The sequence below is a fragment of the Penicillium rubens genome, assembly GCF_028828025.1.
Source record: "Penicillium rubens strain IBT 27055 chromosome Unknown utg000003l_segment0_segment0, whole genome shotgun sequence".
NCBI lineage: Eukaryota > Fungi > Ascomycota > Eurotiomycetes > Eurotiales > Aspergillaceae > Penicillium > Penicillium rubens.
Window position 1 is genome coordinate 2,695,012 of NW_026890601.1, and position 12,899 is coordinate 2,707,910.

At 49.8% G+C, this 12,899-nt stretch overlaps 8 protein-coding genes across 8 annotated transcripts; 3 read left to right on the top strand and 5 right to left on the bottom strand.

Annotated features, from left to right (window-relative positions):
• Positions 1-59: 59 nt before the first annotated feature.
• Positions 60-1,359, bottom strand: N7525_007235 (putative cell cycle control protein (Cwf23); the record flags this gene model as incomplete). Its single annotated transcript, XM_061213953.1, is given in 2 exon segments — positions 60-978; positions 989-1,359. 2 exon segments carry the CDS (start codon positions 1,357-1,359, stop codon positions 60-62), a joined length of 1,290 nt encoding a protein of 429 aa, XP_061068384.1.
• A 512-nt stretch (positions 1,360-1,871) lies between these two features.
• On the top strand, positions 1,872-3,505 carry N7525_007236 (uncharacterized protein; the record flags this gene model as incomplete). The annotated part of the gene is made up of 3 exons (XM_061213954.1): positions 1,872-1,980; positions 2,042-2,407; positions 2,460-3,505. 3 exons carry the CDS (start codon positions 1,872-1,874, stop codon positions 3,503-3,505), a joined length of 1,521 nt encoding a protein of 506 aa, XP_061068385.1.
• A 139-nt stretch (positions 3,506-3,644) lies between these two features.
• Positions 3,645-4,855, bottom strand: N7525_007237 (amidohydrolase family protein; the record flags this gene model as incomplete). The annotated part of the gene is made up of 2 exons (XM_002567763.1): positions 3,645-3,805; positions 3,868-4,855. 2 exons carry the CDS (start codon positions 4,853-4,855, stop codon positions 3,645-3,647), a joined length of 1,149 nt encoding a protein of 382 aa, XP_002567809.1.
• Positions 4,856-5,299: 444 nt separating this feature from the next.
• On the bottom strand, positions 5,300-5,620 carry N7525_007238 (uncharacterized protein; the record flags this gene model as incomplete). Its single annotated transcript, XM_002567764.1, has 1 exon — positions 5,300-5,620. One exon carries the CDS (start codon positions 5,618-5,620, stop codon positions 5,300-5,302), a length of 321 nt encoding a protein of 106 aa, XP_002567810.1.
• A 326-nt stretch (positions 5,621-5,946) lies between these two features.
• On the bottom strand, positions 5,947-6,816 carry N7525_007239 (uncharacterized protein; the record flags this gene model as incomplete). Its single annotated transcript, XM_002567765.1, has 1 exon — positions 5,947-6,816. The coding sequence occupies one exon, from the start codon at positions 6,814-6,816 to the stop codon at positions 5,947-5,949; it is 870 nt and encodes a 289-aa protein (XP_002567811.1).
• A 935-nt stretch (positions 6,817-7,751) lies between these two features.
• N7525_007240 (uncharacterized protein) lies at positions 7,752-8,972 on the top strand (the record flags this gene model as incomplete). Its single annotated transcript, XM_002567766.1, has 1 exon — positions 7,752-8,972. One exon carries the CDS (start codon positions 7,752-7,754, stop codon positions 8,970-8,972), a length of 1,221 nt encoding a protein of 406 aa, XP_002567812.1.
• Positions 8,973-9,401: 429 nt separating this feature from the next.
• On the top strand, positions 9,402-10,507 carry N7525_007241 (isopenicillin N synthase family dioxygenase; the record flags this gene model as incomplete). Its single annotated transcript, XM_002567767.1, has 2 exons — positions 9,402-9,470; positions 9,524-10,507. The coding sequence occupies 2 exons, from the start codon at positions 9,402-9,404 to the stop codon at positions 10,505-10,507; spliced, it is 1,053 nt and encodes a 350-aa protein (XP_002567813.1).
• A 192-nt stretch (positions 10,508-10,699) lies between these two features.
• N7525_007242 (SDR family NAD(P)-dependent oxidoreductase) lies at positions 10,700-11,686 on the bottom strand (the record flags this gene model as incomplete). The annotated part of the gene is made up of 2 exons (XM_002567768.1): positions 10,700-11,541; positions 11,614-11,686. 2 exons carry the CDS (start codon positions 11,684-11,686, stop codon positions 10,700-10,702), a joined length of 915 nt encoding a protein of 304 aa, XP_002567814.1.
• Between the last annotated feature and the right edge of the window lie 1,213 nt (positions 11,687-12,899).

Sequence of the window (12,899 nt, forward strand, 5' to 3'; positions counted from 1 at the left end):
TTAGGCTTGATCTTTTTCAAAAATGCCGAAACGAAATCAGCTCCTGTGAAGCGTGAGGGCTACGCGCCTTTCGGTGTCGCTGCTTCTGCTGCATCTGCGGCCTCGTCTTCTCGTATCAGCTCTTCTTCGAGAGCCTTGCGCTCCTTCTCACGCTGTGCGTTCTTCAGCCGCATCATCATCACTTCCTGTAGACTGGGCGCGGCTGGAGACTTTGTGGATGGATTGAATGACGCTGCACTTGGAGCAGCTGCCGCAGCAGATGCAGAAGCGAATGAGCCAAACGAGGGTGCTTTGTCGGATGGGGGAGCTGTTTTCAAGCCCTGGAAATTGAATGATGGTTTAGAAGACCTGCTGGAAGTGTCGGCAGAGGGCCCTGGTGGTGCAGGTGCGGGCTCAGCCGGGTCGGGCTTGGATGATATATCAGGACCTAGATCAGGCTGGGTGCCGGAGGCCCAGAATACGGACTCGATAAGGCCCCATTCGCCATCTTGACCAGCATGTTGACGAAGTTTCTTCTCGCTGTCGAGAACGGCAGTATGAGCGCTCACGATAGACGTGAAGACCACCACGCCCGTCGCAACAGTCTTCTTCTCCTTGTTCTCCCCGATCCGTTGGCGTTTGTCTTTGAGCGCAAAAGTATTCTCGATCTTCCCGAACGACTTGAACAGAACCGCCAACTGTTCAATATCGAGTTCCAGCCCACGGCCCTCCCGCACCCAGCGTACTTTCACCGCACGCTCGAGCTCAGGGACTTGCGCGCCACCACCCTCCTTCGAGCGGTCCACGCGCTGGCTACTCCGATCCGCCGCCCTGCGAGCCTCCTCTTCCTGCTGCTGAATTTTCTTCTGTTCGTCCTCAAACGCCTTCCTTGCCTTTTCCTCAGCCTCGCGTCGCCTCCGTCGCCCATCCTCCGCAATCCTGTCAATCTCCCGCTGCAGCCTCTCTTCCGCATCCTCATCGCCGTCCATCGCCCACGATCTCTTGACACCTTGCTTGATACCAGCGCCACCCATTTCCGCGGCGCCTGCCCCTCTCCCGCGCTTCTAGGTCTTCGCGCATCTTTCGTTTCGCCGCTCCCATCATCTCCCGCTCGCGCTGTTTGCGCTGCCGCGCTTCCCGCGCATTGTCGTAGAGCTGCCGCACTGAGGTGTCGGATAGTACATCGTAGGCAATCTGGAGGAAGTGAAATTTGTCGATATCTGCTGCGGTGGGATTTTGGATCTTGTCCGGGTGGTATTTTAGGGCGGTGCGTCGGTATGCGCGGCGGATCTCGGTTTCTGTAGCGGCTGGCTGGATGTCTAGCAGAGCGTAGAAATCTTGGTTTGAGGCGGCGTGCGCCTTGAGATCGTCGTTTGGCATCTTGGTGGTTTATGCGACTGGATGTCGCCCGAGAGGTATTTGGAGATGAAGTGGCGGATTTGATATTTCTGTTTTCGTCTCTGTTCTTGCTGGGTTAGGGGGTAGGTAATCCAGAGCACAGCGATGGCCCCAAGAGGAAAATATCCCTAGATTAGAGGTCTTGAAAGTGAGGTTGTTGTTGAGACGGAAATTTGTAGGAGTTCGGATTGGGCGGTGGATCTGTTTCGCCTCAGGCCGTCAACTGGTATACTGTGAGATCACAAATGCAAAACCACGAGGAAATCGATTATTTACTAAATGAATTAGCCAAATAAACCCTTCGGTACTTAAAGCCTTGTCTGCTTTTTGTCGTAGATATAGGAAAAACAAATCTAATTATTATTGTGGCTAAGACTGTGAGGAGGATGAAGATATATATAATTCTGGGCACGTGTGTACTTTAGTGTTTCTGCTCTCTCCGAGCAACCGGTACTCACATCCCAAGCCATGACCCATTCGAGTCCGTTGACAACATGACAACCATTTCACAGTGTAAGCATGGTGTGACACCTCCAACCAAGCCTCAACTAGCCCTAGCTCTGGCTGTTGTCAAGCGAAAACCACCAGGCCAAAGCGTGAAAGGTTAGGCGAACGTGCAGTCCCTATAGATTCAGACCACTTGATTATTGACTATACATTCTAGATTACATTTTGCAGGTTCGGCAGTTCATTAAAAAGACCAAAGAACTGGGCCAAGTCGTTGCGACGGACAAGTTTTTCGACAGCGTTTCCTTCTGGCAGCAAGCGTATGAACGGTCCGAGGCAGCACAGAGCAAGCTACAAGACCAAGTCCATGAGCTTAACCAGCGTAATGAGGACCTTCTTGCCAAACTGCGTGTCAAAGGCACCACCAATGGCAATGGGACCTTGCCGGCAAACAAACGCAAAGCGCTTGTTGGGAAGGACGCGAATAGTTCGAACATGGCTAGGAAACGAATAAAGCTAGCAAAGAGTATGGAGAAAAACATCCCATTGATGGATGACGATGATTCAGGGGAAGAAGAAGATGGTATTTGGTCCCATTGACAGACCAGCCACGATGATAACTAATGTCATTACAGTCTTATGCCTCAGCAGGCAGCTGTATACCGTCCAAAAGGCCCTGCAAAGAAAGGCAAACAGCAGCTCTGAGGCCAATTCTTTGGCTATCGATGCAGTCATCCTCTGCAAATCTGCTGAGCAAAAACTGATCCAGACTATCCAGAGCGAGAGCGAAATGACAGAGCAGAAACCTTCCCAAACCGAGCAGCCCAATATTCCGGATACAGATGCTGTCATAAATGGTGTGACAGTTGCTTTCCACCTCACGCACAAAGCATTGCACAAAATGACCGGGGCCGAGAATGATATGCAGTACCAAGGTCAAGTCGTCTACTACCTCGTATGTCTGTTCGAATCAACTATGACAGCACTGACTCTGCATTGCACTGCAATTTCCAAGCAAGAGCCAACCAGCAAAAACACAAAATCCAATGGAGGACCGAAGTCTGCCACACAACTTGTTGAACAAAACAAGCGTACAAAAGAGAACAGATCACCTACCCAGAATGAAATAGCTTCTCGCCTCGCAGACTTGCTCTGCACGATGGCACTCTCCCTCAATCTAACTCGAACCGAAGACCAAGAAGTAATGGAAGGGTTCCTATTCCTTGTCCTCAATCGCATGGGCAAAATGCTAGCCCTCCACGTTTTCCATGACCTGCGACTGCCAATGGGCATCTGCCCCGGGATGTCATTCCCAGATGGACTTGAAGCAATGACTGACGAGGGTATTATGCCAAATGAGGCACAGCTGGAAGCCAAGTACCTCGTTCGGCTTCTGGACAGAATGCTCAATGCCGGATCTCATCAATCACCTCCCGAGGAATCGGCTACTCGTCAATTTGTCGCAAATGCCCAAGATCGGCTGCAAAAGACTCTCCTGCGGGCTGTATTTGGGCCTGGTGATCGTCTGTTTCGAGAGGGTCTGCGGCGTCCGCATACTCCGCCTCCTCAGGTGCTTGATAGCCAACAGATCGATCAGGGGAAGTTTTCAGATTGGCTTACACAGGAGCTGTGGCGGCTTGTAGGTTGGGATGTGCTGAGGACCGTGCTTGCTCCAACGTAAAGCCCGGATCATGAAATCTGTGCTCATGACGGTACATTTGTTTTATTTGTTCCCTTTATTACTTTATACCCGAGTTCTTAGTGATATAATTATATCTGCGGATCAGTATAACGATGTTTATGCTAGATAGTATATGTACTTATTCAAGTTTCAAAATACGAGCAGCATTACCACCCAAGACAGCAGCCACAGCCTCTTTTTCCGACTCGAAAGTGGCATCAATAGCTCTGTAGTTGGTCGTCACACTGATCCATTCCTTCTCATCCTCATTCAGAGGCGGGAAGAACGGATGATCGGTGCCTGGGAGATATATTAGCCTGATGCAGTCCCAATCACACGGAAAACGAAAGTGGGAAGCTTACCAAACATAAGACGATCAGTACCCGCGGCAGCAACAGCAGCCTTGAGTCCAGCAGTCCCGTAAACGACAGCATCAAGGAAGATATTTGTCTTCAAAACATCCCAAATACTCCTCTGCGGACCAGGAACGTCGCCACCATTCTGCACAAACTTCCTTTCATGCAAAATACAGCTCTCGATGCGCCCCGCCAAAAACGGCAAAGTACCACCCGAATGCGCCAGCAAGATCTGCAGCCGCGGGAACTTGTCAAAGACACGGGACAGCAGCATGCGGGTAACCGCAATGGTCGTCTCGAGCGGGAATCCCAGAGCCAGCGGGAGAACATGGCCGTAGCGCTTTGTCACCTCAGCACCGCCAAACGCGTCATCAGGAAGACCGTAATGAGGGTGCAAGAAGAGAAGGAACTGGGTTTCCTCCAGAGCAGCCCAGACAGGACCGAGCTGTTCGTCGTCAAGACCATTTCCCAGTCCCGAGGTCCCCATGATCACGCCACGGATGTGAGGCAGGGTTTTCAGTCTCTTGATTTCGTTAACGATGATATCCGCACTGGGTGCGCTCAGCGGTAAAGTCGCAAACGCGGACAAGGTCGATCTCCCCTGCAGCGGGAGAGCGTTGTCCGGGTCGGTGGACTTGTTATTCTGGGAACAGGTCTCTTCTAGATCGTTGTTGATCCGCTCAGCCCATTGCTGGGCCTCGGCAGGGTCGAGGAAGTCCAGCCAGGGATTTGCGAGAGAGATCACGCTGCAGTCAATGCCGTGCTGTTGCATGAAGGTTAGCTTGACGTTGATGTCGGAGTAGGATGTGTCGACGGGACGGCCGCGCTCGTCGATTGGAATGGATGGGTCATCGTCTGATGAGAGGATTATCAGGCGCGGGTCTCCGCTAGCTGGGTCGTGGATATAAGGGACTGTCTTGCGAGCGCGCAGCATCGCCATGTACGATGGAGGGTACACATGGGTGTGGACATCGACTACTAGTGGACGAGACATGTTTATGATCTGTAGAATAGAATTGGAGGGAAAAGAGAAGATGAAAGGAGAGTATCGAGAGGGGTTACCAAGTGAGGGGATAATCCCTGTTGTACCCAGCCCTGGAGGTGCATAGTTAAGAGCTGTCGGGTGGGGTTATCTCCATAATGGGCTGCATAGGCGACTCGGGATGTTGCGATTGGTTTTATCTCCGATAAGGCTGGTCTTTTGATGTTACGTAGGGAGTACTTTGTCAAGGAATGCAATTTGAATGTGAAACATTGCTATCGGATAGAGAAGATATACAGCTTCTCATTGGAAATGCCAAGGCGCTTCAAAGCTCGGCCTATATAAATACAATCTCGTCTCATTGATTCATTGGTTACATGAATTGAATACTGTAGATCAATTTCAGCACTAAAACATTCATCAATATGGGATTCCACATACACTCTCAACCACCGATCAAACTTGGAGTTCGGAACCAGCCAGAGTGACAGGCTGCACATTGCTGAAGTTGGGGATATCGCCAAACACCTCCGCACTGCCTGGGTCCTGCAGAGCAGACTTCAAGGACTCCTCGTTCTCCCACTCAAGGGTGGCCATGATCAGATACTGAGACCGCGAGCCATCAAGAGCCTTGGGGAATTTAGTGACGCGCCAGCTGGTCAGGCCGTACTTCTTCCAGGTTCTCTCGACGAGTGGCATGTGGGTTTTGATGTAGTAGGAATCGTTGAACTGGATGTCCTCAGTGTTGGGGTACATAACAATGCCAGTGTAGGTCATTTTGGCGATTGAGAAAGGTATTTGAGGGTTGAAAAGGGAGGTATAGTGTATATAGTAGAGTTGATGAAGGAAGAGAAATAGAAATCCGATGTTTCTCAAAGTTGTCCGAACCTCCAGGTCCCGAGGTCAGGGCCACGGCTTATTAATAGGGCGGGGTGGGGTCCACGGGTCTTCCAATGTTGGGACTCCCGGGAACTGTCGTGCCCCCGGGGGAGTCTCAACGGAATTCATACTAGGTCATAGCCTTGCTGGCTATCCTTTGCTGGCATCACTGGTCCTTGCAATGCGAAGTCTCCATCCGGCATAGTTGACACAAATCAGAATTTTTAACATCTCATACCCGCCTCCACGGACCATGTGCTGGGAATATTCGACGTCGTTCGGTCGACCGGCCAGAATTGCCACTCCGAGCCCCGCGAATGCACGATCGAAACCAGCATACTCAGCACTGCATACTCTAGCTTCAACTTGACACTATACACTGTCGCTTTCAAAATGAGATGCGAAAAGTAATAGCTCAGATACTGGAGAATTATCACCGCCAAGTCCATAACAATAATTGCAACGTTGACCGCCAGCAGTTCGTATAGGATTTTGTGTCGCCATTTGTCGTCGCTAGGAGTGAGCCGAATTATTCGAACGGCTTCCCAGATATAAACCCCTGAGATAAAACACTCTTGCACTGTGAACCAAGTCACTTGGATCCGCTCATAAGCGGCGTATCCCTGCACCCACGCGGGGGACTGCGGCATATAGGTCCACCCCACATTCAACACAATCGTCGGCACGACAATCACAATAAGACACAGTATTATTAGCGCCCGCACGAAGCCCAACATCGCCGTGCTTTGCGACACCAGGTGTAATCGCGAGTAGAGCACCACAGACTGGTTCGGCACCATCAGGACCCATCCAACAATCTGCAAGACCAAGCTCAGCCACAATGGCACCAGGTTGAAGAATTGCAAGAAACCGCCAATAGTGGACGGGATCACGCCGCCAATGGCCGACGTCAAGAGAGACCAAAAATAGAGGCTGCGGTAGCGGCGGAAGGAGAGCAGAATGAGGATCGCCAGTTCCAGAGCATTGTATAGGGCGATGGATATTAACACGACTACGCTGATATCGAGCGCGTGGTCTATAGTGCTGTTTCCCGACCCTAACGGCGATGTCGGATTCTGTGGGGAACTATTCATGTTGCAAGTTGGCGAGGGTGTGTAGGCCAACGGAACCGGTGTTGGTGTGCTGCATCTCTCACTGGTGGCAAATAGGGTATATGCTGGGAGTTAAGAGGGAGTGGTATTGTACTTCGATAATTTGAACAGGGAAGAGATGCAGGGAATGATGAGAGTGAGGAAAGAGTATGTTGAAGTGAAAGAAGCCATTACCAAAGTTAAATCATCCAAGTGACAGCCGGTCTACAAAAATTAATAGGGACATACTGGTGGATACCTGTAATTACTATTTGAATGGTTCTTGGTTGAACATTTTTGCATTGGCTGACGGATTTTGCATCCGATGAAGCCCACCAATACCGGGTGTTACTAGGCTTGGCAAAATTAGTGGCAGAATTTGCAATTCTATCTAAAAGTCTACCTAGGTAAATTTGCCAGCGAAATCGCCCTCGTGACTACTCGCGGCTCTCATTGGAGGTTGATATGCGGGGTTTTCATCAACCTTGGTCCAACCCCCAGAAACCTGGGGTGGGGAAAGAAGTTACCTAGGTACTGTTGTAAATAACAGAAAGGTTCTTTTCACTTCGGATTTCTTTGAAATGGTCAGTTTTGGACTGACTTACGTGAGTCGGGGAGTTTTATCTTCTCGTTCCACTACACCTTGTCGATTGTGGCGTATGCGTGATTACTCTACAGTCAGTCAACCTTTATCGCGAGCGACATCCACTTTCATCATCCTGCTTGGATTACTCCATGATTCTCCAGGTTCTCCTTCATATTCGAAGCATATGCTTGCATATCTTGTATAACATTCTCACTTTCATCCCTATTGGAACGTCAATGGACTAATTCAGTGGAATCTAGCTCTCACATCAGCACTAAGTATAGCCCCACCTAAGTGGGGATGTCCCAACATCACTCCCTCAACCAGGCACATCATTATCCCAACCTTCACAATGGCGACTGGAATTTTCAGCCAACGAGCTGGGCTATGGGCCCTGATTGTGCTCGCAATTAGTATTTTGTACAGAGCCTACGTGCACAACATCATTTTTGTCACAATCGGAATCGGCCGAGAGATCCAATCAATTGATGAATTCCCATGGACCTGCACTCGCCTCCAGCATCCTCTCTTGGAAGGATGTGAGGATATGTGGCTAGACGACCAAGGGCGAAAGCTATATGCAGTATGCAACTCTGTAGAATCCAGACAGGGATGGTGTCCGGGTGGCAGCAAATACAACATCTCCGCGAGATCCCGCACGGATCATATCGCAGTGTTGAACATTGACGAACCTGGCCCGGACGGGCTGTACGGCCTCCACCAGCTCAAAGTTGGTGGTTATGATGACGACCTGGATCTTCTTGCATTGGATGTGCGCCGTATTGACGGCAGACTTCGATTCTGGTTGATCAATCATAGACCCCCAGTCGATCCTACAACGGGGGAGTTCCTTGATGCCTACGCTGTTGGAGCGAACTCCACGATAGAGATATTTGATTTGGACGAGGCCTCAGAGACGCTGGATTATGTCAAGACTATAGCCAGCGACGCGATCATCTCGCCTAACAACTTGGCCGTTGACAATGATGGTCTGGGTTTCGTGATTACCAATGACCACAACGCCAAGGTCGGCACTTTCATAGAGTTGGAATTTTTGATTGGCGGCGGAAGCCTCACCTATTGTCGATCTGACACAGGAGAGTGCCATGTCGCTGCCAAGAAGGGATTTTCCTTTGCCAACGGGATCGCCCAAGAGAACGGGCTTTACTATGTGGCTCATTCAGTGACTGGACTCGTGACTGTCCACAAATTAGTGGGCAACCAGCTGGTGCAAGTTGACACAATCCACACGGGATTACCACTGGATAACCTGTCTCTCGATGCAGAGGGGAATCTCCTGGCTGCCGCAATTCCGGATTCCATTACATTTGTGAAGTCTATAGAGAACCCACGTGAGCTTGTCGCTCCTGCTACTGTTCTCGCGATCAATGGAATATCCACTCAGCTGGGAACTCATGGTGGGAAGGGATGTGAGGTCTCGAAGCTTGTGGAGGACAGAGATGCCAAATGGCTTCCTAGTTCGACTGTTGCGGTGAGAGATGTGAAGTCGCACCGCTTGTTCCTTGGGGGTGTCGTCTCGCCATTTATAACCATATGTGAGCAGCGTATTTAGTTCCTGTTTTGCTCTTTAGGGTGATAAGAGTGAGAGGGCCCTTTTCAGCTTTTTGAGGCCATGGTTCAGGGATTGATAATGGCAGACGCCATGTCACAATGCAGGGGTCACTGTGGGGGGGGGGGGGTGTGGACTGACCTGCGCTGTCCGTCCAAGTCTAAATGTAGCAATCAAACAAATTGCGCAGTCTGATAGCGTTGAAATAGATGTGAACACTTATCTTATGGCTTATCTGCACAGACGTGCTTATCTTTCCCAAGGTTGTATGCAGACCTATGCAGGTGGCCTTCCTTTTCCCCCGACTTTCCCCTCTTCTTTAGATCTCCGCTTATCATTCGGACAGAAACTCCCTTTGCAAGCTTCCTGCCTTGTCCCCGTTTTTGCCTTCAGCAATAAAGCTCATACCAGTTCTCAGGAGCCATATACAGAATGGCTTCCAACACGTCCCCAGAGAATCCTTCGTCTGCTGCGGTAGATAAGGATGATTTGAAGATACCAGTATGCTTTGTCTCCGGTTATTTCAAGCCACGACTAACGAATCTGCTATATAGCTAATCGACTTCGGCCCGTTCTTCACGGGAACCCCGTCTGATAAACATGCCGTTGCTCTCTCCATAACGGAAGCCTTCAAAACATCGGGCTTTCTCTACCTGAAGGCCCACGGAATTCCACCATCCGTGGTATCCAAAGTATTCGCCTCATCTGCCCGTTTCTTCGCTCGCCCCCAGAGTCAGAAGGATTCTCTGGGCTGGACAACCCCACAGTCGAACCGTGGGTACGTCGCTATCGGGCGGGAGAAGTTAACCACCGTCGACGAGACCACGGGAGTCGAGACACTGCGTGCGTCCGCACCAGACATCAAAGAAACTATGGAACTTGGTCGTGAGGGAGTCGAAGGTCTGCCCAATCGTTGGCCCGATCATCTCGACGATGAAGGAAAAGATTTCAAAGAAACCATGCAGTCATTCTTTGAAATGGGAAAGAGCCTACATAAGAATATCATGCAGGCCATTGCATTGGGAATGAATCTTCCCGAGCACTTCTTCGATGACTCTGTCAATGCTGGTGACAATAATCTCCGTCTGCTTCATTATCCCCCTGTCAGCAAGGAAGTCTTCAAAAATAACCCTAACCAAGTCCGTGCGGGCGAGCACAGCGACTACGGTTCAATCACTCTGCTTTTCCAGGATCGACACGGTGGACTGCAAGTACGCAGTCCCAAAGGAACCTTTGTGGACGCGATTCCCATTGCTGATACAATTGTTGTTAATGCCGGGGACCTGCTCGCTCGATGGTCCAATGACACTATCAAGAGTACCCGTCATCGCGTAATTCAGCCACCAGCGCCTGAAGACTCGGATGATGCTTCGGAGTACCCTGCTCGGTACAGCGTTGCGTATTTCTGCCAGCCCAACAACGATAAACTGATCGAAGCACTGCCCGGAACCTTTGGCGAGGAAGTCCAAGTGGCCAAGAAATACTCGGCGATTACTTCAGGCGAATACCTGGTCCAGCGATTGACAGCGACTTATTGAAGATTTGGACCATGGTCTCGAGACTGGCCTGATGGGTCTCCTTTCGTTGTGCGTTTCTTTGCTTTTCGCTCGCGAGCGATTACATTTTCATATCTGGAAATTAAGCAGTCTACAATATCTATCTTCATTGAAGCTCGAATCTGTACCATCTATGTATACCCAAACTACACTTATCCCGAACAAAAGCACCACTCAGTAGACAGCAGGCGCAACAGAAATCCGACCACCATCAGTAAGCAAGATATTCCCATTGATATAACCACCCGAGTTACTAGCCAACCAAACAATCAAACCCGCCAAATCCTCCTCACTACCACCACGAGTAGCAGGAATCATCTCCTTCGGGAAGGAGCCATCCGAAATAGCACGACCCTGAATACCTGATGCGCGGAAGATATGATCGGCCATATCAGAGGAGTAAAGACCAGGCGAGATACCATTGACACGAATACCGTAATAAGCAAACGCCGTGGAAAGCATCTTGACGAGATGTGTCGTCGCCGCCTTGGAAGCATTATACGCAAAGCTAAACGGTACCTTGCGACTAAACCCAGCAATCGAGCTGGTGATAATAACCTGCGCAGTCGGGGCGGCAAGAACATCCTCCTGCGGCGCCGGACGTCTCTTATTCGCCGCCTCAAGGAGAGGCAAGAATGCCAATACCGTGTAATACGACCCGGTGACATTCACATTCATCACGGTGTTAAACTCCTCCATGGGGATGTTGAAGAGTTCATCCCGGAGTTGCGACAGCGGCGGGAGGGACCCGTCTTCTGCGGGTTGTGGGGGTTTCATGGGGGGACCCATTACGCCACTGTTGGCGATTAGGAGGTCGACGTGTGTTGTTTGCGCTGCGACGGCGTTGTAGGCAGTTTCGAGTGATTCTTTCGAGGTGATATCGCACTGGATTGGGATCACGGTGCCGTTTATGGTTTGTGAGATGGTTTCTTGGAGCGCGTTCTCGCGTCGGCCTAGGATGAAGATCTTCGAGACTTTGTTGGCATCTAGAGCTTTGGTCATGATACGACCGAGGCCTGTGTTCCGTATCCATTAGCTTATATGTACGTGTATGTATTTGTACCTAGGATGTGATCATCTGGTCTTACCACTTCCGCCTCCGGTGATCACGACCACCCGGTCCTTGACCGAGAATAGGTTCGATGCTTGGAGATGAGCCATGGTTATTAATTATGTAGTTTGAAAATTTGGAGAAAGAGAAATAGGATTAATTCCGAGAGTGATGTTTCTATATCAACTCCCCGCGATATCGGTCAGCTCTGGGATTTCCCCTCTTTGGATCGGCGATGTTGCCGAGAATGGATGATATCGGAATAACGCCGACTTTCCAGTCATTTCGACATAGAACGTGTGGTTTGGGGTGTGTTAGCGTACACTTCTCATCTCGATACTGAAACTAGTAGTTATATTGCATAAATCTAGGGAAGCTCCGTACTCTCGCCTTAGTCTACGTCAATTCACAAGGAATTGTGTCATTTCGATCACGGAGAGAAACCTGATAACAGTCAATTAATTCATTCTACACTGAGATGTGGCATCACTGTCTGCATATTATTGTACTAGCCATGCCAATCCTCGGAATGTTGCTTATGACTTTCCTATCTACCCATATTTCCCTTGCGGGTAAGTCGCCCCCAAGCTCACTGTGCCTGGTCGTAAGCTTTCCCATTGGCTGGACAGGAAACACTTGCCAAAATAACAAGTTTCCCTTGTATCGCTGTTATGAACGGACTTGATGAAGTACCTTAGGTATATCGTTATAGATTGAAATGGCTGTTTATTTTCTTCCAAATCTGGAAGGTTACGGAGAGCGCTCCCCTCTAGCTTTCGCAAAGCCAGCCCCATTGTAAAAGCGTAGGAATCAACTATTATTTAGAAATACATAATATGTCCCAAACTGTACTCCGTACATAAGTGCCGCCAAACAGGGGATGCTGCCTGGTTTCCCAAAGCTCCAGCTTGTATCAATTTCAAAGGCAGTGACGATCTCACGTTCGACAAAAGTAGTGTGCATGCAAGAGTCCGTGGTGTAGGGGTTTTACTGAAGCTGAGTTACGCAATTACGCATATTTTGGCTGTGCTGGCCTGGCTCAGTTTGTCCAGACAAGGCGCTCTTCCCTCAAAAGAATACCTAGGTAGTCTTCAATGTTCTTAGATGACAACTCCCCGAGATGAAAGTCACCAAGTGAATTTTCATTTCCGATGGTTCCTTGTCGACTAACATATGCCCGTTCGTAACAGTATTCTATCGAGAGTTGTATCACTACGTGGGACCGTTGCTTTCAAAGCCATGTAATACGAGATCAACTCCGTGAGACCCATATCGCTGTCTACCCAATAGCCAGCTGGCATAACGGCAATAGTAGAACCTACC